Source organism: Colias croceus, chromosome 28, assembly GCF_905220415.1.
Source record: "Colias croceus chromosome 28, ilColCroc2.1".
Classification (NCBI taxonomy): domain Eukaryota; kingdom Metazoa; phylum Arthropoda; class Insecta; order Lepidoptera; family Pieridae; genus Colias; species Colias croceus.
In genome coordinates this window covers 1,070,389-1,097,325 of record NC_059564.1, presented here as the reverse complement: position 1 = coordinate 1,097,325, position 26,937 = coordinate 1,070,389, and the positions used below count along the sequence as shown (strand labels likewise).

Below are 26,937 nucleotides of genomic sequence, written 5' to 3'. Positions count from 1 at the left end.
TATACTACATCTTCATTTTTACTACCTTACAAGTTACAATGCCTCTTATTTCTTACACAACATACCCAAAATACTACAAAACGTAACAATAGATTTGTAAAATAATGTAATAAATTAAAATGTTGCCAACCCCTCCCATTCAGGTGACCGTCGCGTAGGTGAGACGCGACAGTGTCGCGGTGTTGCTATTTAAAATAGCACGCGTAAAATATAAAGTTGCTATATATAAAAAAGTGCTTTGGCGGTAAGTCAAAAGAATAAAATAAAAATGACAATCAAAGGACGAACGAAGCAAGATTTGATTAGGTATATTATTATATACCTACAGAAAACACATTTTAATGAAAATAAATCGTATAGGTAAACTATATATAAATAATAAACAATTATTTTTTAAATAATATTTAAATAAGAATGTTATAATTTAAAATGTAGTTTTAATTTAAATTTTATTTAAATAATTTAAGTTTAAATTTAAACTGTAGTTAGATAAACTGCAAATAAATAAATCGATGGAATTACATACTAAAATCTACAAAAAATTGAATAAAAGATCTACGCGTAATTATTATAAAAAAAATAAAAAATGAATTTTATAAACTAAAATTGTATACTAAGATATTTTATTAGATTTTGCTAATAAAATATCTTAGTAGCGTAGTAGCGTAGATAGTAAGTCGAATACTATTATTTTAACTAAACTAAATAATATATTCTACAATAATATTTTAAATCTGAAAGTTGAAAGTTCAGGTAGGTATGTACAATGTACATGAAGATGTTTTTTGCTGTTTCTCACAGGAACTACAGAACGGATGTCACTGAAAGTTTGTGCGCATGTAGCATGTATAATGTTTGTCATTATCATTTCAAATGTAATTTATAATATAGCTATAGTTACATATGTATATATAAATCGAAATCAGCCGTTATATCGCTTGATCATAATATAGAATAAGAACGACTTTACAGATACATAAATGTATGCAGAAATCTTAGCTATTATTAAAATTTGTCTATGTTTACAAATAGTCTATAGAGGCTTATAAAGCTTAATATATGTATAAATAACATGATATTATTACACAGTAACTATCAACATCTTTATCCATGATTTCAAGTGCTCAAGCGCTTATATCACAGTACAGTAGAACTCCAATTATCCGAACTCCGACTATCCGAATCGCCGATTATCCGAATCACAAAAAAATTGTCGAAAACGGTTGAAGACCGCAAAACAGCTTACATTGACGGAGATGTTTAAAAAACAATGATTTTTTTTTCTAAACTTGTACATAAGTTCATTTTATTTATATTTAAAACATGTGAAAATTTCATGTTTCTTTCATTTAATTCAATAAAAAAATAGTGCAATATCAAAACGTAGCTTTTATTCTCTCCAATAGCAATTTTTACACGCTTAACAGCTCGTATTATATAGCGCTGTCGTTTTTCCATGTAAAAATAATGTTTTGAGACATGGTACAGGGCTGAAGCTACATATCATACAATTCTGTTTCACTTTTATATTTCTATTGTGTTCGCATCCGCAAATCTTATCTTACGACAGTTTATTATTCTCGACTCGCTCTGTTTCGTAAGATAATGATTTGACCTGAAATATAGTCGTGACGTTCTTCATTTTGAGTTTTTGGGAAATTTGTTTGGGTTAATAGTTGAAACGTGGTTGGGTATCTTTTTATAGGCTTATCTATACTCATATTATGAATTATGATGAGTTTGTAGGATAATCTTAAGAAGTACTTTGTTATTCTATCCTATCCTACTAATATTATAAATTCGAAAGTTTGTGAGGATGGATGTATATCTACACATACACAATGTGTAGATATGCATGTTTGTTACTATTTCACGCAAATACTACTGAACCGATTACAATGAAATTTAGCACACATATAGAGGGTAACTTGGAACTTTCCGCCCGCGGCTTCGCCCGCTTTGTTTAAAACATAATATGTAAATTATATACTAAAACCATCCTCTTCAATCACTTTATCTATTAAAAAAACGCATCAATATCCGTTGCGTACTTTTAAAGATTTAAGCATACATAGGGACAAAGGGACAGAGGAAACGACTTTGTTTTATACTATGTAGTGACTTTGTAGTGATGATCTTTCCTCAATGTCAGTATATGAATGCGATTTTCGCGGAAGTAGGTTAAACGTTCACCATTTTAAAATGTCGTGTCTTCATACTTCAGTTATTTTGTTAGTATGACAAGACATGCACGATTTAATAGCATTTTCGTGGGTTTTATGAAAGTAATTACTATCTATATTTAGGTTCGTCAAGGTTGGAACGTATGACATTTTTGGGCATTGTTTGAAAGTATGTGTTTATGAAATTATTGACCGTGGTTGAGGTCTATTTGGTGAATCTATAATTTACTTTGTTAATAAGCTCTGTTCAGGAATCTTCCAATTTACGAAAGCATAAAAAAATAAAATTTCAAATTGGTTATTTCTCAGAGATGGAAGAGACCCAAATTAAATTAAATTTAAAGAAGAGAGGAAGAAATTGATTCTATTACACACGAAGATGGGAATTTAAAAGAATATTTTATCTGATTATGATAAAATAAAAATTGAAAATTTTGTAGAGTAAGTTAGACAGAACTATTTTTAAACAACAAATCAATAAAAATACGTAGACATTTTAAAATGTCTCCACTCTTACGATTGCGTTATCAAATGTCATTATGATTGTAATTAAGTTTTTAAATCATAACGAGTTGAACAATTAAGTTACAACTTAGAAAACTTTGAAAACTTTGATTTAAGAAAAAAATGACGTTATATTTTCAGCAGTGTGGATGCATATTAGTTTTTATATTGAATCATTTTTATATTAGCTGGCTAGTTAGCTTTTGTAACTTTTACATTTGACCACAATTTTAAACAACATTCAGTTTATTTTAAAGAAAATCAATTCTTTTTTATCTAGTATAGGCTACAAGTGCTACAACTCTATAAATTTTAACTGTATTTTAGATATTTAAACAATAACTATCTAATTATAAATACAAAAGAAATTTATAAAACAAATAAATTACTGTCGTATTATAATTAATCCGATATTAATAAACCGATTTCAGTTAAAACCGTCAAATTTTCCTTATTCATACAAACTTTTTAAACATGGCAACTCAGAATCTCCGAAAAAAAAGCAATCAATGTCATTCTAATCTCAAATTACAATGGCATTACGTTTCGCGCGCAAATGAAAGCTGTTCGGGCGAAGAGCAGCGTTCCGCTGGTGACGTCAGCGCTTTCTTTTTAAATTGCATTATGTAATGCCACAGATAATGTAATATACTGGTAATTTATTTTTAACCTGGATAGGTCGTGGTTTAAGCTTCTAGGTTAGAATTATGTAATAAAGTTATATGTATGTATCACAGGTAATATGTATGGATTATAAAGAATAGTTGTTTCATTTTAATTTGAGTTTTATTTAATTTTGGACTTATTAATAATTAATAATTATTGTGACCAACAATTTTGAGGATATTTTTACCACAGTTATTTTCTTCAATAAATGAACTTTTAGGATGGTTGATGGATGATGGATCATCATAATGCTATCAGATTTTGGTATTTATTTTCTTTTTTGATTAAAAATGTTTGAAATATTCAAAGTATATTGATCAACCTTATACCTATCGTAAATAATTTAACATGTGTATAATTTTTACAAATGTGAACTAGGAAATTAGACTTTTAGGATAAAGGCGTTAAGTTTTTTCCTTATTCATCGCATAAATTATTTACTTTTTACCTTCAAAAGTTCAATTATTAAATATTAATATTTATTAAACTTGGAGCTCAAGTAATTAACCCTTATTGAAAACTAGACATGTTAGATAAATATCCATATATTTTTAGACTGGAATGCCATCGGAAACGAGCCGGTCCTAATCATTAACCTAAGAAAGCCGCTTCCGTGACACTTTCATGGCAAATTAAATTCTATTTCCACGCCCTTTAGACCATTTTACTTTATATTTAAATGATAATCATCTGTAAATTTTGCTCACAATTTAGAAATCTATATACATAGAAGTAAGGTCGACTTTAACTTGACATAATTAAGGTATTTACGTCCTTACAGTTTTGAAATCGTTTCGAAAGTCACGAGAAAGTTTGGAGCGAGTCCAAGAGGATTTGATACTTTATCAAAGTTATATGAGATCGAGATTGTTTAATCCAATGTTATGTAATATTATGGCTATTAACCTGGCAACCTTATGATTCTTAATGTACACGTTTTAAAGAAAGTGCTATCGAGTAAAGGGAAAAGCACTTATTTATAATGTGATACACTCATTACAATTTTAATATAATATGTACTTTCAATATTGTGAGGATTTTTTTCCATTGCTTTCTTGGTACAGTGGTCTATTATACAGGGTGTAATCGTTAAGTGTGCACAGGCGATTATTCCGTAACTATTGCAGATATCAAAAAACTTTAATCTCTGATATCGAAAGTACTTAACCTAATGAGTAGAATGACCATAATAAATTTTTAAAAATGAAACGAGAAATATATACACTATCACATATATGTGAGAAATGCGATCATGTTTTAAGAATTATCCAATGACTACATTGCACAATTTATTTTATTCCCTGAGGTCTGGTTAAATGTAGGCTATTAGTTGAACGTTACATTGGTATATCAACAGACAAAGAAACAAACACAAAAAACAAGACATTCATCATAAACTATTAATATTATCCTGTAGTGTGTAATAAAAATAACTACGCTCTTATTTCCAGACAGTTTACGCCGTGAATTGAACTGACTGGCAAATTCAAACTATGACCACAATAGACCACAGGCTGGTTGTTGAGATCATAATTTGAATTTGCCAGTCAGTTCAATTGACGGCGTAAACTGTTTTAAAATAAGAGGTCATAATACGGTACATATTATATTATTATCCATGGTAGATGTAACTGCTTCTTTATATGCTTATTAGCTGTTCCCCGCGGTTTCACCCGCATTGCTCCGCTCCTGTTGGTCTTAGCGTGATGATATATAGACTATAGCCTTCCTCGATAATTGGACTATCTAACACTGAAAGAATTTTTCAAATCGGACCAGTAGTTTCTGAGATTAGCGCGTTCAAACAAACAGACAAACAAACAAACTCTTCACTCTTCAGCTTTATAATATTAGTATAGATTATCGGTGGTAGATGTAACTGCTTCTTTATATGCTTATTTCATAATAATGTTTCCTAAACCAATTATAGAAGTGATGATATAATTTATATGCGGATGTCTATATTGCTCAATTTTTTGCACTGTCCGAATCAAGAACTTTCAACTTTTGTTCAATAAAAAATTACACGACTTTGACGACGTGTTTTTGCATTTCCTAAGGAATAGGTACAAACAAGTCAATAACTGCGTTAAAAACAACCGACTTCAAACTTGAAAAGACAAAACTGCTCATAAAATAAAAACTACTGGGCCTATCCGAATAAAATTTTTATGGGACCAATTCGACACCATTCCGCATCGAACAAAAAAAGAATCACGTAAATCGGTTCAGAAACCTCAGAGTAATCGGTGTACATACATAAAAAAAAAAAAAAAAAAAAACATACCGGCCGAATTGATAACCTCCTCCTTTTTTTTGAAGTCGGTTAATAAATTATAATAATGATTTATATTTTCAACTACACTAACAACAAATAATGTAGGTAATAACTTATGTCTTGAGTCAAATGTAGTAATTTATATTATGTACGTATACTTATATATGTATAATATAAAAATGAATCCCAAAATGTGTTGGAAAGCGCATAACTTGAGAACGGCTTAACAGATTTCGTTAATTCTTTTTTTATAATATTCCTTGAAGTTCGAGGATGGTTCTTATGTAGAGAAAACGTGAATATGTACCACGGGCGAAGCCGGGGCGGACCGCTAGTTAAATCTATACTAATATTATAAAGCTAAAGAATATTTTGTTTGTTTGTTTGTTTGAACGCGCTAATCTCAGGAACTAGGTATATACTGGTCCAATTTGAAAAATTATTTCGGTGTTAAGGCCTTATATGCATTACAAGACCAATAGAAGCGGAGCAATGCGGGTAAAACCGCTAATCTATAGAATAATATCGAACCTATATACATAGTACTAGACCAAGATAAATAATATAATAAAAATGTAAAATATAAAGCAAAAATCGTACTTATCTTAATCTAGGTCACAATCTATCTGCAACTTGTATTTCAGCCAAATCAATTACTTTCGCATTTATAATTTTTGTGAGAACTAGGTTATGCATAATGCATAAAATATAATGTTTAAAACGGTTTCATAATACAGTATTTAAATGTTCTTTAATATGATTAAAAAACTGCGAACAAAATATTACTTGAAATATAAAATTAAATCAATATATATTGTAATAAAACAAAAAATTCAAATGATTTGAATTTCGAAAGTCGAATCCAGAAACGCGAATTAAAATAATGTTAGTTATAAAAATAAATTAAAACAGATAAAAACAAACCAAACACACTTCCACATTAGAATGTCAAGAACACGCGAAATAATAATAAATCTTAAAAATGTGATATGTCATAATTACATACAATCCAATCCACAGATAATGAATAAATTGCGTAACGCATTAGCATAGAATAAATAAAACAACACGTAACAGAGAAAATGAAACGAAAGTGAAGTTATACAGACGTTACTTCCGATTTTGGCGCGAACGCGTGAGGACGTCAGTGTTGCTATGTGCAAAATTGTGTCAGAGTGAAATGTGCGTAAACCGGAGCGCGCGAATTCAAAATTTCAAAATTCGTAGAAGAATGTTTTTATTTTTTTTCGCGCTTGTGCATTTGGCGGGTTGTTCGGATTCTGATAATGACGTTTTCACAATGGATGACAGTTTGGAGGCGTCGGATAGGCGAAGGCCGAATAATGGCCCGGAGAAAGATATTTTGATGTTGGACGCATTGGGCAGGCGGAAGGGATCGTATGGTGGATACAGTTCGTCACAGGAAGACGAATCTATTATGGATTTGTTGGGGAAAAGTGAGTATGTTATAATTAAGTTTTACATACGAACTTTTAAGTTATTGGTTATCCGAAATTAAAGTTATAGAAGCTAAGTTAAGCTTTTGGTATGAGGATTTTTAATTATAAATTATTTAATGTCACATTTTGAAGCAGTATTCAAATTTAACGGTAATTTTATTATAACACAAGAAATAACACCTTCACCTTACATAATTTGAAGCTAACTATGTCATATATAAAGTAGGTAAATAAGTTTTGCTCATAATATGCTGATATTCGAATAAACACATTGTACGTAGTACATTGAATATATTTTTTATTTATTATAAATTAATAATTTTTATAAGTTACGAAATATTGAAACTGTTTTCCATTTTCATTCATTGAAATTGCTTTTACCTAAATGCAAATCTTCTGGAAAAATTTTCATACATTTATATCCTTATGAAAAATAAGAAATAATTTTGCTTTTGCTTATTTTATGTTATGTGTTGTGTGCTTTTCCACTTGTATTTATCTATTTATAAGCAATAAAGTATATTCATTCATTCATTCATTCAAATAATAATACCATTTATATTTTCATAGTTAGCTAGGTACTAAACTTTATAAAAAATGTATTACATACATATCTAACTCATGATTTCCTAATATAAAAATAATGTGATTCAACTGTTATATTTGATTAGTCATCGTTATTGACTCTCAAACGCTTTCTAATGTAGATGGTACATTACGAAATTTGTTATGTGTATGTTTTGTTATCGGACTCTATTATAAAAATACTAGCTTTTCGCGCGCTTTGTCTAAAACCTAATAAATTATATACTAAAACCTTCCTCTTGAATCACTCTATCTATTAATAAAAACTGCACCAAAATGCGTTGCGTAGTTTTAAAGATGAAAGCATACAAAGGGACATAGGGAGCGGAAAGCGACTTTGTTTTGTACTAAGTATGTAGTGATGTTGACGCGAAAAAGGCGGGAAATTAAACATGAAAATTTATTGCCTTTGTTTAAAATTAATCTTGCAAAATGATTTCGCCATATCAAACAAAAGGTTCTGCAATGTGTTTAAATTGTCGTTATGGAAAAATATACGAAATGTTTACGAAATTTTGTGGATAATAAACAGGGTTACTTATAAAACACCAGCAACCTCGCAGGACAAGATAGCTAACATCATAAGTAGGTAACAACATTTGTTCTACGACTTTTGATAATTTGTTAGATTTTATTTTCATACAAAAATAAATATTCATTTAATTTTCCGTTTGAATATTATAAACTCTACGCGCAACCCAAAAATTAAGTAAACAAGTAGAGAACGAGAGGGGGAAGGGTGCGTCGCGTCGTCCTTTCGATAATGAATAGAACATAGACTTACAAATGTTAGGAGAGTACAATAAAAGCTTAACAAAACATTTAAAAATCATATATTGCGTTATGCCAATAGTCGTAGAACAAATGTTCCACAGACAGACTGCATGTGTAGAACAAATGTTCCACAGACAGACTGCATGTGCAGTTTTGTGGGACTTAGACTTAAGTTATTGTAATAATTAATTGTAATAATAATTTCAATAAATAAATAATAACTTATGGTGTTAGCTATCTTGTCCTGCGAGGTTGCTGGTGTTTTACAAGTAACCCTGTATACAGGGTGTAATCGTTCAGATAACAAAAAACTTTAAACTGATATCGAAAGTACATTAACCTAATGAGTAGAATGGCCGTAATAAATTTTTAAAAATAAATCGAGAAATATAAAAAAAAATATCTTTAAGCCCTCCCAGGCTCCTTCCTATACATTTAGTATGAAATATGAGTATCCCATATACATTTAATATGAAAGATTTTAGCTTTCTTTTTCTTTTTTTGGTTTTCTGTTTTAATTACTTCGCAAATTTGAAGGGAAGTTCATTTAGAAACTTTAAATAGAGCTCTTCATTGTATTGCACAATGAGGACGTCACTTCGAAAATCTGCTATGAATACAAAATGTATGGGAAATCAAATGTATGGGAGCGTTTAATGTAACATTTTTGGATATTTCTCGTTTTAAATCCGTTAAAATATTTAATTTCTAAATGTATGATGTGTTTTAAAATCATTTAATTAAAAATACTTGTGGTCTTTTGATAGACAACCTGATAGATATAATATATATTCTCTTAACTCTAAAGTAGTCGCGTATCTAAAAGTGACGTGTGAGGTCGGCTGGTCTTAATTCTTTTTTAATATTAAGGCGAACCGCAATCGCCGGTACAGCCTGAAAATCAGCGCTGCTTTTGTGCAGCATTTTGCTGAGGCTGTATCCGTTTGCCTAATTGTAAGATAAATTCTATAATGTGTTTGGCTGTGTTTTTTTTTTTGGCAATAAATTTCTTTTCTTTCTTTCTTTCTTTCTTTCTTTCTGGTCTACAAGGGTATAAACCATTTTTAAAACAAGAAAAGTACCTACACAAATAAATTAAAGTCTTCATTACTATAATATATATATTAATATATTTAAAATAATCAACAAAGCATACAATCCATATCTTTTATGACTAGAAAAAACAACCACAACAAAAAATACCTCTTTTTTTAAGTCGTAATCACTACATAGTATACAACAAAGTCACTTTCTCTGTCCCTTTGTATGCTTAAATCTTTCAAACTAGGCAACGAATTTTGATGCGGTTTTTTTTAATAGATAGAGTGATTCAAGAGGAAGGTTTTTCTATTTCTATTTCTAGTATCACATAATTCATATTATATGAGATTGATTAAAAAAACATATATTATAATATGTACCTACAGAAAAAACCTATTCTAGTCAGTATTTTGCAAACAAAATAGCGTACAATTTCAAAATGGTCAGAACATGAATTTATATTTTTTTATTTTTATGGCATTCAAATGCTTTATAAATATAAATTTATAAAGAATAGAAAAAATTCGATCACGTTCAAGTCAAGTTCGGTTCAAGTCCCGCCTCGTGATCGAATTTTTTCTGGTCAGAACATATTATAAACTTTCAAATCCCAGGCATTTCCCAGACATTTTCCGGACACTCACGCATTTTCCGGATATTCTCCAGGCATTTTCCAGACCTTTTCCGGACATTTTCACGCATTTTCACGCATTTTCCGGGAATTTCCCATGCATTTTCCGGGGATTTTCCGGGAATTTCCTAGGCATTTTCCGAGGATTTTCCGTATGTTTTCCAGGAATTTTCCAGGCATTTCCCAGACATGTTCCGGACACTCACGCATTTTCCGGGATATTCTCCAGGCATTTTCCAGACCTTTTCCGGACATTTTCACGCATTTTCACGCATTTTCCGGGAATTTCCCATGCATTTTCCGGGGATTTTCCGTATGTTTTCCAGGAATTTTCCAGGCATTTCCCAGACATGTTCCGGACACTCACGCATTTTCCGGGATTTTTCAAGGCATTTTCCGGATATTCTCCAGGCATTTTCCAGACCATTTCCGGACATTTTCACGAATTTTCACGCATTTTCCGTGAATTTCCCATGCATTTTCCGGGGATTTTGTTTTTTGTACTGTATGGTACGAGTACTATGGAAAATGTGGATATCTTATAATATTATGTATTTAAGAAAAAATGCGACTTAAATAAAATAATTTAAGAAACTACTACTATACGTAAAATGCAAAGAACGAACTGACATTGTTAGTCTATCTGTAGAACGCACCATTGAACTGTCCTGTGTTGAACTTGAGCGTTACATTATTGTTTGCGTTTATAGGCCTCCTTCCAGTGACTATAATATGTTTGAGACAGTCATGGAAGAAATATTAAAGCGTTTGAGCAGAAGTGAAAAGAAGGTTATAGTATGTGGAGACTTTAATATTGATTTACTTTCACACACACAAACGGCAACACGAATAGTTAATTTATTTCAATCATTTAATTTACATAAACTTTTTGATGAACCCACACGAATTACACCTAGTTCTGCAACTTGTATTGATAATGTTTACTGTGATTGTAACTTTTTAGAAAAAAATATTCTCAATACACTGACTTCGGATCACTGTGGCCAGAAAGTAGTTTTTGAATGGGATTGCATACCTACATTTAAAAGAATTAATGTTAGGCCTATAACTAAAAAAGGCATTCATAAATTTAGAGATAATATTAATAATAAATTGCCTGGCCTGAATGATCAATCCTTTCATAATAATCCTTGTGAAATGTTTACAAATCTTTTTAATTTAATTCATAATGAGTTTGAAAAAATCTTTAAAGTTAAATCTTTAAGTATTACCAAGGATTTACCATTTAGCCAATGGGCAACACCTAGTATACACAGATGCAGGAACGTTTTATATGAGTTATATGGCATGAAGCAATATAACAAAGACATGTCATTTCTTAGTTATGTTAGAAATTATTCAAAAACTTTTAAAAAAGTTTGTTTCACTGCCAAGTGCTTGTATGTCAGAGATAAAATACGCAACTCTGATAACAAAGTTAAAACGGTTTGGTCAATTATTAATGGTGAAATGGGCAAAAGCCAATCAAATAGTACCATAAAACTTGTTAATGCTGGTAAGGTCATTGACAAAAGTGCTGATGTTGCGCTTGCTTTTGAAGATTTTTTTAGTAGTGTCCCTGTTAGTATTACCGAAAAATTAAATTCGTCATCAGCGCTTGCGGAGTCCTACTTGAGGGACCATGTTGCTGAGTGTAATGTATTATTTGAATTGCGACATGTGACTGCAGAGGAAATTGTTAAAACTTTTAAAACATTAAACTTAAAAAAAACATGTGATCTCTGGGGAATGTCTGTAAATTTAGTAAATAATGTTATAGAAAACATTGCCAACCACTTAGCGTTTATATTTAATCAATGTTGTGACTGTGGTATATTCCCTGATTTATTAAAGTTAAGTAAAGTAATTCCTTTATTTAAAAGTGGTGACCAAGAAGACTGTAATAACTATAGGCCAATTTCCATTTTACCAACTTTGAGCAAAGTCTTCGAGAAATTAATTTTAAACCAATTATGTAGTCATTTTGTATCAAATGGTTTACTGCACGCCAAACAGTTTGGTTTCACAAAGGGGCGCTCTACTACTGATGCTGGAATAGCTCTTTTGTCACATATATATAAAGCATGGGAAAATTCAAAGAATGCTTTAGGGATATTCTGTGACCTTTCTAAGGCTTTTGACTGTGTAGAACATACCACTCTATTACGGAAACTAAATTTTTATGGTATTAAAGGTTTATCTCAGGACCTCATAGCCTCATATCTTCAGAACAGGGTACAAACCGTTGTTGTTAATGGAGAGAAATCTCGCGGTGCGCCGATTAACATAGGTGTTCCGCAGGGATCTATCTTAGGACCGTTTTTGTTCTTAGTATATATTAATGACCTACCTTATTATTTGCAGGATATGTGTGAAATAGTACTGTTTGCAGATGATACCTCATTAATATTTAATGTGGATAGACATGACTCAAACGTTGACGAAGTAAACTCTGCTCTTTTACGCATATCCAATTGGTTCACTGCTAATAATTTATTATTAAATGCAAAAAAAACAAATTGTGTAGAATTTATCCTTCCAAATGTAAAAAAGGTAAAAAGGGATATTATTTTAAACGGTGAGGTATTATACCCTGTGGATTCTACTGTTTTTCTTGGATTGACACTAGATGAGAAGTTACAATGGGGGGCCCATGTTGCCGCCAGCGCTGCTAAGCTTAGTTCAGCTGCATATGCAGTTCGAAGAATAAGGCATCTCACCGATGTAGACACGGCTAGATTGGTTTATTTTAGCTACTTTCATAGCATTATGTCCTATGGAATTCTTCTATGGGGCAGGGCTGCAGATATTGAAACTATATTTATATTACAGAAAAGAGCCATACGCTCTATATATAATTTACGTGCTAGGGACTCACTAAGAGATCTCTTTAAGAATACTGGTATCCTCACTGTACCATCACAGTACATTCACATGCCATTTTACCGGTTAGCTAAAGTTAAAAATTCATTTATGGGTCAAGGTATACTTTTTTACAACAAAATTCCTCATAGTATTAAAGAGTTTAGTAGTGCTAAATTTAAGAATTATGTAAAAAACGTCTTAGTTCAGAGAGCCTATTACAGCATTAAGGAATATATGGAAGATAAAAACCCATGGAGGGTTGTCGCGTGAGAACCGCAGGACAGTTCTTTGGCATATTATGATAATATATACGTACGGTTACTTACATATTTTGTAAAATTAAATTGTAATACTGAAATGATTTAAAAGAGCAACTATGGAGTTTCTTGCCGATTCTTCTCCATAGATACTGCTTTCCGAATCGGTGGTAAATGATAAAAATATGTATTGACGTTTCAAAAGTGCTTCTCGAAGAAGTCTAATTGAATAAATAAATGTTTGAGTTTGAGTTTGAGTTTATATTATTATAATTGTTGTGTTTTAATATTTTATGGACTCTTTATATTTTATAAGATCTGGCCAAATGTGGATGACCAAATCGTGAAACGTTGACGATTTAACGATCTGATCAAACTATGTTGGCCATTTCACGATATGCGACCATTTCGTGAAATGGCCACTCATATCATGAAATGATCAAATCTACGATATGACCACGACATATACGAACCTTGCTATCTACGAAAGTCAATAGAGATTACTATAAAAATTATTGGTCGTGATCTAAAAAAATACCTGCAGATTTTTTCTGTAAAATGTCATTCATTTACTTATTAGTTATTACCATTTTTATAGTCTTTTAGTTGCAGTGCAGTTTTTCATTCATATAAATTTATTTCAGTGCAAATATATTGAAAACTATAGAGTTCGACTATTTAGATATCTCTGATTCCATACAAAGACCTTCGCAACACTTGGCCTTTACAATAAACAAATAAACATTACAATTCCATACCATATAACACAACACACCACGCGATGAACGGTGAACAACCTCAACACCAATATATCATTTTCACTACATCACTCTTACTGTCGTTACATCGAACACGCGATTTGATGATAATCACTGTAGTTAGATTCTGTATGGGTTTATAAATTACGTAGAAATTATGGTGAGGCGTACGCGTTGATGTCTTTTCTTGAATCGAATTTTTTTTTTAATTGTGAACTTGTTACTTATGTACCTACATGTATGTTAAAAAGTAATAGGTAAATATTCTGCCCTTTTGATAGTGTACAATTGATACTAGCTATCCGCCCGCGGCTTTGCCCGCGTTTTTAAAGAAAAACCCGCATAGTTTCCGCTCCCATGGGGTTTCCGGGATAAAACCTATCCTATGTAATCCAAGTTACCCTCTACATGTGTGCTAAATTTAATTGTAATCGGTTCAGTAGTATTTGCGAGAAAGAGTAACAAACACACACACACTCACATCCTCACAAACTTTCGCATTTATAATATTAGTAGGATTACACATTCACATATTTACTCACTGTTTAAATCTATAATTTAATAAATTGTTGATGAGATTTACGCAGATTAAGTATAAAATGTAACGTCCACACGTAAAAGTTTGTAGTCTATGTGAGCAAAGTGCGGGCAGAAAGCTAGTTATCATAATATTGCTACTTGCGGGAATCGAGGCCACGACCTCTGACATAATCTACACAAATTATAATATGGAACAAGGGGAAAATATTTAAATCATACTTTAAATCTTGATAAAACTCTAGTACTACTTGCATTTTTCTTACAATTTGAAATTAAGAGGCTTTTTTTGGGTAATTATTTCCATGACATTACGGGCGAGGAATACACACACTAGGTACATCATACATTCTTTGATACTTTTATTCGATTTGTAAGCATACCTGACTATTCTAAAAATCTATACTTAATATTATAAAGCAGAAGAGTTTGTTTGTTTGAACCTAATCTCAAGAACTACTGGGGCCTTAGACAAACGTACGTAACGCCATGGAATAGAAACTGCTAACGCTAATTATTGACATAAGCTCATGACATTTTGGTAATGGTTCGATCACACTACCAACGACGCAGACGACCACGACCAAAGTTCCAATCTTGCCGAAATTTGTTCAAAATCAATATTAAAATCTCCCGTCATTCTGGTACTCAGGAATAAAAAAAATCGGGGTCAATTAATAAAAAGAAATAGGGTTTTTTGCGATTTTCGCCGAGACGGTAAGTTTATCATACAATCACCTGAACCAAAATTGTATATAATCTAATTATCTATAAAAAAGGTTAAATACATTTTTTTCTAGGAGCCACCGTTTCTATGAAAAACCTGTTTGTTTATCCATTGATCTCAAAATTTTTTTTTCCAAACACCAATACGACAGGAAATTCTTAAATTTCATTTTTAATTGTGTTTTGCACAATTTTATTTAATTGCGACTGGATGAAAATTTTGTTCGTGGTCGTCGTTGTCGTTGGTAGGGTGACCGAATCCTTATGCAAAACATCATACGCTTATGTCAATTTCTATCGATAGCGTATTCTATTCCTTGGCGTTTTGCCGTTTGGCTAAGGCCCCAGGTCTGTTTACAAAAATTCTTTCGGTGTTAGATAGCCCATTTATACATGTCCATTATTAGAAAATAAATTATTTATCTGTCATTTCTACATTTTCCAGTGATACCCCAGACCTGTCGATACCGTGGTGCTCGGTACTCCTGCGGTCTGAGCATATCGTGCGTGCTTGGAGGGGGGAAGCCTCTGGACCTGTGCTCTGGGGGGATGATATGGGCCTGCTGTGTGGACCGGGACACGACTGAGAAGCCTACGGAGATCGCGCCGGTTGTACATAATGCGAGTGAGTATGTTTAGCTGTATGTTTGTATGTAAGCTACTGGTTTAGACTCGTATGTTTACCTGTATGTTTGTAAGCTACTCCTTTAGACTCGATTTTGACTTTACGGACAGATTTAATACAATATTGGTAGGTACACTTAATAAGAAACGGTCACAATATTTCATGATTTAAAACTTGTTTTTTTAATATAAAAATAATTGTTTTATTAATATTTAATATATTTAGGATGAATTGAACAAACTTTAATCAAAATAATATAGGTATGTACGTTTTGATAGTAATGTTTTTTACCTATATTTGGTTCGATAAAATATGTAAGTATATTAGGATCTTTTGTTTGATTACGAATTGAGATATTTTAATGATGTTAAACAAAGTCGTCTATTTCACTTTTGCTAGATATTTAGTATTTAAAAATTAATATTACTTTTTTGTAGTAATAATCTGTTTATTAATTTAGGCGAAATTAGCATACCTAGTATTTTTTACGTAAAAGTATTTATCAAATATCTTTATGTCCAAATTTTCGGAAAAATGATATAACATAGCCTTTTAGGTATAATTGTACTGCAGTTATAGTACTAATTTTACTAAGATATTATGTTGTGACTAATAAGCATTTGTAAAGTGCACTAGCAAAAAGTAATTTTTTATCCTCATTTTAATGAACACGTTGTCGTTTCTAACATTTGTGTATCGTAACCGTAAATAATAACAATGGATAACAATATTTGGGATACTAAGATAAATTTTAAACTTGCAAATAGTTCGACTTCAATGTGGCTGTGCTAAAGAAATTTTTGGCCTACGAGAGCCAAATAAATAATGCTGGCCTGTTTCTATACAGATAATGATAGAATATTTAAAAGTGTATAGCTACGTAAAAAGATTATTTAAATAAGAAACGTACCTATGTATAATGTAGCGCTCAATAAAATCTCTCAACACACGAAAAGTGTCTCAAGTAATGGCATCAAAAATGTACACATCAGAAAACACAGCGTTTAATTGTATACCATCTACCAAGAGACCAGGGACACCCGCATTTTTTCCGAGTAAACATAGTGTACATATCGTATTAATAAATCAGTTGATAATTCGTGAAATAATAACGTAAATCAATCCACTAACTTTCGCGTTTATTAAAGTAGCAAGATTGTACCGTAATAATGTTAATCGTCATGTCTTACCAACCCTAAAATGCACTTTTCCAAATCCAAACAAACCAAAAACACCAGTATCTACATCACGATAACGTCGACATTCGTGTAACAAACTCCCATGTCCACATTGCATAACGTGGCGCCATCTATTATCACATTCACAGTTTCTCTGACTGGCCGGTTGGCTTGGTTGGTAGTGGCCCTGCCTTCAAAGCCAGAGGTCGTGGGTTCGATCCCCACCCGGGGCAAATATTTCTGTGATGAACATAGATGTTTGCTCTGTGTCTGGGTGTTAATTATCTATATAAGTATTTATTTAAAATTATATATTATGTATATTTATCAGCCATCTGGTTTCCATAACACAAGCAAAGGCTTAGTATGGGATCAGATCGTGCCGTGTGTGAAAATTGTCCTGAAATATTTATTTATTTATTATTCTCTTATACAGTAATCAGCAGTAGGTACCATCTTAAAGCAGTATTACTTCTAGCGTGGGAAAGTGATGGCACTACACGACCTATATAGCACTATCTTGTTTCCATACTGGAATTAATACTGCTTTAACAAGGTGATGGTAAAGAAAGTGAAAAGCGGAGATCAAGTGAAATTCGAGAGAAAGTATAGCCGTTCAAGCGTTGAGACAATAGTTACAAATAATTACATGTCCGATACAAATTCGCTTTGTCTGAGACAATTAGGTTATTTTGGACTGATGTATTATGTAATTTGTTACGTATATGCAGTGTTGCCCGTCTAGAGATCCTCGTACTTCAAATCAGTGTATCCTACTAATATTATCTACACTATAATAATATTATAAAGAGGAAAACTTTGTTTGTTTCTTTGTTTGATTGTAATGAATAGGCTCATAAACTACTGGACCGATTTTAAAAATTCTTTCACCATTCGAAAGCTACATTATCCACGAGTAACATAGGCTAGGTTTTATCCCGGAAATCCCACGGGAACGGGAACTATGCGGGTTTTTCTTTGAAAACGCGGGCGAAGCCGCAGGCGGAAAGCTAGTAAATGATAAAGTGTGTGACGATGTGTATGTGTGTGTTTGTTACTCTTTCACGCAAATACTACTGAACCGATTACAATAAAATTTTGCACACATAAAGAGGGTAACTTGGATTAACACATAGGATAGGTTTTACCCCGGAAATCCCACAGGAACGGGAACTATGCTAACTATAGGTTTTTCTTTGAAAAAGCGGGCGAAGCCGCGGGTGGAGAGCTAGTTTAATGTATATCAAATAAAACCACCTACGTCATATAATGAGTAAAAGATGTATTACCTAAGTGACTGTATGTATTGATGTATCCGTTCATTCATTATTGCTAAAACACTCACTTCTTGTTCGGATCCAAAAACACAAGTCGTTTTAATTTATTAATAAAATAGGCAATTTGAGGGTTCGAAACCAGGCTAGCGTGCAAGAAATAAAGTGGTTTTTCAATTTAACTGCGAATGTTGATAACATTGCCACTACTCGAAACGATGTAAAAATTGTGAGAAAACCGACATATCACTACAAACAACTAGACTTACAATCACGATCAAAAATTGTCTGAAGCGAAACTCTACCTACGCGTGTGTAAAGGCAGAGTTTTCTTATCTATATGTATACTAGTTTGTTTATTTATTTGAACGCGCAAATATCAAGATCTGCTGGTCCGATTTTAAAAATTATTACAACATCCATTTATAGAGGAAGGATATAGGCTATATCATCACGCTAAACAATAATAGAAGTGAAGCAATGCTTGTAAAACCGCGAGTCACAGCTAGTGAGCGTATAAAATTGACTACTTGTTAATTAATTAATTGTTTTCAAGTTATCTTATACCTACACATCGCTGCTTGGACGTTTTTGATGACCCTCATTTTAATTAATAAATTAATAACAATGACCCCTGAATAAATGAAATTAAAGCTCACAAAATTGTATGCTATTACAAAAACTTCCTAATCCTTAGCGTATTCTTTTAGCAATGAGAAATCATTGATGCAATAACAAAAATTATATAAGACAGTAATTATACAGTTGTAGAACATTTTAACTGAATAATCAGACATTCAATTAGACATTGCACAGAGCAATTGAATCATCATATTATACAACACAATTATTATATAACTGTCAGCTTTACTTTAACAGTTTTCCTTATCAAAGATCATTTAAATCTGTTCAACCGTTCTTAAGTTAGATGTGATGTAACTAACACTACTTTCTTTTCTATATATAGATTCTACTAACGTTCTAAAGAAAATTACAACCCAGACTTGAAATTACAAGCTTTATAAGGAAAATTACATATCTAGTAAACTAGCTGTGCCCTGAGGTTTTACCGGCATTGCTCCGCTCCTATGCGTCTAAGCGTGATAATATATAGCCTTCGTCGATATATGGGCTATCGAACAGTCAAATAATTTTCTAATCGGACCCGTGGTTCCTGATATTAACGCGTGCAAACAAACAAACTCATCAGCATTATATTAGTATAGATTTATACCCATGTTCTACAGAAAATAAGCTAGAATGTGCATTAAAAGCATTATAGTGGAAATACCACTTATAAGTACGGACTACGGAAGTATATACGTAATAATTACATATAGGCACGTAATCAATCATTGCACGGAACTAAATGTAATCAATGATATAATTTGAGACTATGTAATTTATGTGAAAGTACGTCGAACGGTGCATTTACATCAAACGAACATAGAGCTACAGTGAGAGCAAGAGCATTCTTTCGTGATCTTTTAGTGTAAACGAAAACTCGTATTCAGTGTTGCCTTCGCAAGCCAATACCTTGGACCACGGTCTACCACCAAGATAATCTCTAAACTTATCAAATAATAGTTATTTAATTCTTTTACCTTTGTTAGCCAATAACTTGGACCACGGACCACGGTAGACGGCATCTCTATTGTTAAATAGTTACTACGCCCGTAGTAAAAAAAAAACGTATAATAGTACCTAATAGTCAGTCAGTAATAGTCCTGTTTGAGTTAACAATGCTATAAATGTAAATTGTGTTCAATTTACGTATGTTTTACCAGTAGAATTTGAGATACTGTACTGTACAGTGATTTGCACAATTTATGTAAATAAGGCATGAAACGTAGAACATTTGAAAACGTAGAAAATTAATAATTTTATAATATAGGTGAATACGATTTTAACCAACTCAGTTACCTAACTGGTAGCAGAACCAACAGAACTTAATAATACCAATGAATACAATTTTAAATACAATCATAGTTACAACTTATCGATAGTAATATAAACATAGACAGAGCCATAAAATACTGAATCCAAAACACTTATATGTGAATAATAAAAACTATTTATATGTATATTATGAAGTATAGTTCACGACCATAAGACTGAAATCAAAACACTACAATTACCAGAGACACAAGCAGAACCAACTCAGTGCCCTGACTATTATAAACTTAACATACCAAATGGAACCAACTCAGTGCCTTGACTATTATAGACTTAACATACCAAATAAATTAAACAGCACACAATTCCAAACCAGGTGACCTTATAGAGATCATCGGCACATTCCCACAAGACACGTACACAAACCAATTCGACCCAGTCTACATATACACTGCGCACAACCGGCCAGAACCAGACTCGAACCGGCCAGAACCAGACTCGAACCGGCCAAAACCGGACTGGAACTATTTCCAAGTGAAACCCTCGTACCATGAGACTACGGAGTTCCACCAGGACCCGTTCTTGGGCCACGATGGTGGTGATGATTATGTGCCAGTGCACGGTCTTAATAGACCGAGTTATCCGGGTGAGATGTTTTGATCATTGCATGGTGTGGTTGTTCAACGATAGTACACACTTAATGGTGAAGAAATTCCCATATTAATGTCGGTTTTATATGTTTTGAAAATGCAGTAAATAAAACTAAATATGTGTAAAATGAAATTATGTGTTAAGTAATTTAAATATAAAAATAAAATATACGTTGGTCTTTCATTGATTTTTCTCCAATAAATAAAAATATGTACTTTTCTTCTGTTATAAAATCTTATTCAAAAACTTCATTCAAATAATTTACTGTTTCTGAAGTAAAACTAGATTATATTTTGAATGATATTTTATAGATTTACAAAGAACATACTGCACTTTTCAACTTTGATTAAAATACTGATAAAAAAAATAGATGATAGTATCCAACTAGACCAACAATTTATATGAATTTCAACCTTATTATTAAACTATTTAGGTACATTATCCAAATCGTTGAACTACCACATCTATACCGCTTTTAAATGCACTGCGTATCAACTATCATAATCATCACGCACCCTGTACAGCACTTGCTTTATTGCACTTTTTGTTTGTTTGTTTGTTGAAGTGAACCTTCTTACGCGTTGTGAGTAAAATTTCAAAGTCATGGAGTAAGGCGATTTTGATTTTGAATCTTGCCAAAGAAGTTTCACTTCTGACACGTGTGCTCGACACACACGCTGTTTTGTTTGTATGTTTATTTGATTTGCTTGATGTGGTTGCGGATTATAAAATAGATAGTTTAGATGGTAGAGTTATAGATTTGAATATAGGTGAATATTTAGAAGTTAAGTGTTATGTGTAGTTAATTAAATCCTTAATCGAAGTCATGAAGGTATAATTGACTAATTGGAGTTTAATGAGTAAAAGCTATAATATTATTCCTCTTTTAAATTTAATTGTACTATCTAAAACATGAATAAAGAAAATATTTAATAAGCTAGAACTAAACGCTACCGAAAATTTATTTGCTTCTTCAAAGACATTCAACACATTACAAGATTTCATAACTTAATTAATTTACTTATTTACGTACTCCTATGTTATATGTTATGCTCTTATGTATAAGAATAGGAAATTTAGGCATACAATCAAACTACTAGACAAATGATAGATACTTTAATACTTTTCTTGACAAATCATTCTATTCAGTTCTATGACATATACAAAAGATAATTCATACATTGTTCGACATAATAAATATCTAAAAAGTGTGAACATTACACAACAATCGAACCAACTAACCTCATTCTACATAATCTATTATACTCTTCAGGTTGCGGAGAACATTTCACACGATCGAACCGTATTGTAGGCGGCCATTCTACCGGCTTCGGCTCCCATCCATGGCAGGCTGCGTTAATAAAATCTGGCTTTCTGAGCAAGAAGCTCGCGTGTGGAGGCGCCCTTATATCTGATCGATGGGTGATCACAGCTGCTCATTGTGTTGCTACGTAAGTTAATATTGAAGTTATTTATATAAGTCATCATTAATTGCTCTGGTTGCGTTAACAAAGTCTGATTTTCTAAGCAAGAAGCTCAATTGATGGGTGATCACAGCTGCTCATTGTGTTGCTACGTAAGTGAATATTTAAGCCACTTTATTTGGTCTGGTTGCGTTAATAAAGTCTGCTTTTCTAAGCAAGAAACTCGCGTGTGGAGGTGCCCTTCTATCCGATCGATGGGCACAGCTGCTGCCTGTGTTGCTATGTAAGTGAAAATGAATAAATTTGTTACATTTTAAATTTTATTTTATTCTGAATAATATTAAGAGCAAAATAACTGGCTAAAAATCTGGGTTAGATATTTTTTATTAGTGGTTTTCATACTGATTATAGCATAGCACTTTTATTTGTTTTTCATAATTTCAACAATCAATAAGGATGCATTTCGGCGAGTAGATACTCGAATCGTTATTATTTTTTTTTGTAGACGGGTAAGAATATACTACATGTGTCTATATTATATTTATTGTCCTTTTTTATTCTATTAACTTATTGGCTTTAAGCTGGTTAATAAAACAAATTTTATTTCTGTTCCCCAAACTCTTTAATTATTAAATAATTTAATTCGGCAATATCTCGATTCCAGTACTCCAAACTCCCAACTCCGAGTCCGTCTCGGCGAATGGGACGTCCGAGACGCGGGCGAAAGATATTCGCATGAAGAATTCGCGGTACAAAGAAAGGAAGTGCATCCGTCGTATGAACCAGCGGACTTTAGGAATGATGTTGCGCTAGTACAGCTTGATAGAGGAGTTGTTTTCAAGCAACATATATTACCGGTAAGTAAAACTCACAATTATATTACCAAAAACCCGCAACTTTGACTCCAACTCACAAAGAACTCGCAACTTTAAGTCTTGTCATTTGTAATGTGGCATTTGTACATCTAGATAGAGACGAATTCAAGAAACATATTATATTACCGGTAAGCAAAACTCACAACTGTGTTAACTAAACTCACAGCTCAAACGACTACCTAAAACTAGAATTCAATTGTATTATAATATATTAAAGTAGATAGATATCTGTATTTTATAAGACCAATATAATCCTACTAAAGTTATAAATGCGGAAATGTATGTTTGTTACTCTTTCACGTAAAAACTACTTTACAGATTTGGATAAAACTTTACAGTGATCAGAATAATACACGAGCTATGAGCCCGCAGGAAATAAATCTATATAATAACAAAATCGACAAATGTGTTGGTAAGCGCATAACTCGAGAACGGCTGAATCGATTTCGTTAATTCTTTTTTTATAATATTCCTTGAAGTACGAGGATGGTTCTTATGGAGAGAAAACGTAAACATGTACCAACGGCGAAGCCGGGGCAGACCGCTAGTTAAGAAATAAAAATGTTATTAATTTCCTATTTCCAGGTGTGTTTACCACAAAAGCAAATGAAACTAGCGGGCAAGATGGCGACCGTCGCGGGCTGGGGACGGACTCGGCACGGGCAGAGCACTGTGCCTTCTGTGTTACAGGTATGATAATTCGTCCCCTTACTGGTAAAAGTGATTATCTGCATTAAACATAAACTGGAGTTATAAGCATTTGAAAGTATGACAACATTTTAAGATGTGTAGACATCAGTAATCTAGGTTATTAGTGGTTTGTTATGAAAGGCCCATTATTCAGGTAATGTTTTATCAGAAAATAATCTAAGAAATTGCAGAAGAATTTCAAGAAAAATGAAGAATAAGCTGAGGGGGCGCTTGCAGTTTGTTTTATTTGAAGTAATTTAAAAAGCGTGAAACTAATATAATTCAGTAATAATGTACTACAATCGGATAATTTATTTTACTTGCCTCAAAAAAGGCAAATACGCTAACTAATATTCAAGAAAAAGTAACTAAAGCTTTTTAACTTTTATTTTATGAAGTGTTAATCAATAATTTTGTAAAATTTAAAGAACCACAACCAACTAAGTACTGTAGGATAACTGGTTTTAAATGAATCGTTTCTGTGTATGATGAATACAAGTGTCAATAAACGAAAACGTGTTAAAACGCGAAACATTGTCTTAACAGTATACATTTTTTTAAATAATATCCTAAAGCAATTTAATCGTTTTTTATAGAAGCAATTGTGGAAAATCATGCAAGAAAGTATGTTTTAGCCGAAGCTAACTTTGTAATTACGCACCGTAGAAGATAACGGGTTTTACCTGAAGATAGATCTTGACGAGACGAATCGATTGGTGTATATAACTTAATTTTGTAAAAATGTGCAGTTAGTCAGTTTTACCAGTATGTATTATATTATAATACAGGTAGATATAGGTACGGATACAGGTAGAGATATAGATACAGGTATAAATACAGATACAGGTAGAGGTATAGATACAGTTACAGGTATAAATACTGATACAGATATTGATATTGATAAAGACACCGACAACGATACAGATACCGATTCCACATTTATACTTAGACTAATATCAATTCAGATATAACATAATATATTTATACTTACACTAATATGAATACTAATACCGATACAGATATTAATGTAACAAACTCATACTAAAAAAAATATTTATTCAATTAGACTTCTTATAAAAGCACTTTTGAATCGTTATAACATAATCAAACAGGAGGTATATATGATTCCAATCGAGCGCTATATACATCTTCTTACTCATTATAATTTTTTCCCACTAAATAAACAATAATTTATCCACTAAATAAATGCACATTTACCCACTAAATTACCCACTTAATAAATTCACATTTTTCCACTAAGTAAATGCCCAATTACCCACTAAATAAATTCACATTTTCCCACTAAATAAATACGTATTTACCCACTAAATAAATATATTTCCCCATTAACAGGAGGTAGACGTAGAAGTGATTCCCAACGAACGCTGTCAGCGTTGGTTCCGAGCGGCCGGACGGAGGGAAACTATACATGATGTGTTCTTATGTGCTGGATATAAAGAGGTCAGTTTATTATTGTTTTTAGTAATAAGGTATTTTTTTACTTTATGCAAGTTGAAGACCAGGGAGATAAAAAAAATGTGTACACACGTAAGAAATGAAACTTCTTTATGACCTTATTTTTCAAAAAATAATTTACTATATGCAACTTTACAGAAATATGTCGAATCACGCGTGGTAGGGATAAGAAAAAGATGGCGCGTAACGAAAAAATGTTAGACTAAATTTTTTTCCAACCCCGATAAAGAAGTTTCACTTCAATTATTAAATTTTAAATTATATTAATATTATAAAATTATTTTATTGACTGACCGGTTGACTTGGTTGGTAGTGGCACTGCCTACCAAGCCAGAGGTCGTGGGTTCGATTCCCACCCGGGGCAAATATTTGTGTGATGAACATTAGAACATAATATATGTTTACTCTGTGTCTGGGTGTTAATTATCTATATAAGTATTTATTTAAAATTATATATGTATGTTTATCAGCCATCTGGTTTCCATAACACAAGCGAAAGCTTAGTATGGGATCAGATCGTGGCGTGATTGAAAAATGTCCTGAAATATTTACTTATTTATATTTTTATTACACAGGGAGGCAGAGACTCCTGTCAAGGGGACAGCGGAGGCCCACTAACAATGAAACTCGAAGGGCGAAGCACCCTCATAGGGCTGGTCTCTTGGGGAATTGGCTGTGGAAGGGAACACCTTCCCGGGGTATACACTAATATACAGAAATTCGTTCCCTGGATAGATAAATTGGTTAATACGTGATTTTTTGTGTGTAAATAATTACATACTTGTTTATACGACATTTTTTCGTATGGATATGACTTTGGACAGAGAAATGATACAATTTTTTTTTTGTGTACCTACGTGACTTGGATTTGAAAAAAAAAAGTGATTTTCATGAAAATTACGTCGAAATGGAAAACGAATCTTTTTGTGTGTATAAATGATTTGGGGACAGAAATGTAATATTTTGTAAAATTGTTAATATCTGATAACTTGTTAATACCTACATGAGTAAACGAACAAAAATTCTAATTTACTTTAAAAGACTTGGAAAATTGAATAAATTTAAAATTGTATTTGTAAAATTACTTGCAAAATGAAGACATTATAGAATCTACTAAAAGCTGAAAACAGTACTTCAACTTGCGTATGGGAAAATAAAAATTTAAGATAAAATAACAATATGCATATACCTAATTGACTTGGAAATCGAAAAATGAATGTTTTTTTCATGTTTTCCTATATTTAAAAGCTCTCTTGGATAACAATTATTATTGTTAAATTGAATTAAAGTAAAAATTGCTAGAATTTCATGTGATATAATTAAATAAGCAATAATCTTTTGAAGTGTGATTTTTTAAAACAACGCCATCTAGTCCCAAATAAACGAAACTCGTGGGTACTAGAAAATTTTAAATATCGTTTTTGTAAATAATATAATTAATTTATGATAAATATTTTATAGATAACAAAATAAATACTCAAATTTTGCAATTATTTAAACTAGTGAGATGATTATTTTTTTAATCGATTAAAATTATATAGAGTTGTTTTATTATTAAAACTAGCTTTCCGCCCGCGGCTTCG

At 32.0% G+C, this 26,937-nt stretch overlaps 1 protein-coding gene across 3 annotated transcripts; it reads left to right on the top strand.

Annotated features, from left to right (window-relative positions):
• Positions 1 to 227: 227 nt before the first annotated feature.
• On the top strand, positions 228 to 26,848 carry LOC123704038 (serine proteinase stubble). Of its 3 annotated transcripts, XM_045652290.1 has the most exons (9): positions 228 to 244; positions 6,652 to 7,088; positions 15,711 to 15,890; positions 20,615 to 20,884; positions 22,163 to 22,340; positions 22,978 to 23,170; positions 23,774 to 23,878; positions 25,232 to 25,339; positions 25,930 to 26,848. In XM_045652290.1, the coding sequence occupies exons 2-9, from the start codon at positions 6,812 to 6,814 to the stop codon at positions 26,107 to 26,109; spliced, it is 1,491 nt and encodes a 496-aa protein (XP_045508246.1). In that variant the 5' UTR covers positions 228 to 244; positions 6,652 to 6,811; the 3' UTR covers positions 26,110 to 26,848. The 3 variants fall into 3 exon arrangements, with proteins under 3 accessions (XP_045508246.1, XP_045508248.1, XP_045508247.1); XM_045652292.1 differs by lacking the exon at positions 20,615 to 20,884; XM_045652291.1 differs by lacking the exon at positions 228 to 244 and having other exon boundaries at positions 6,455 to 7,088.
• The last annotated feature ends 89 nt before the right edge of the window (positions 26,849 to 26,937 follow it).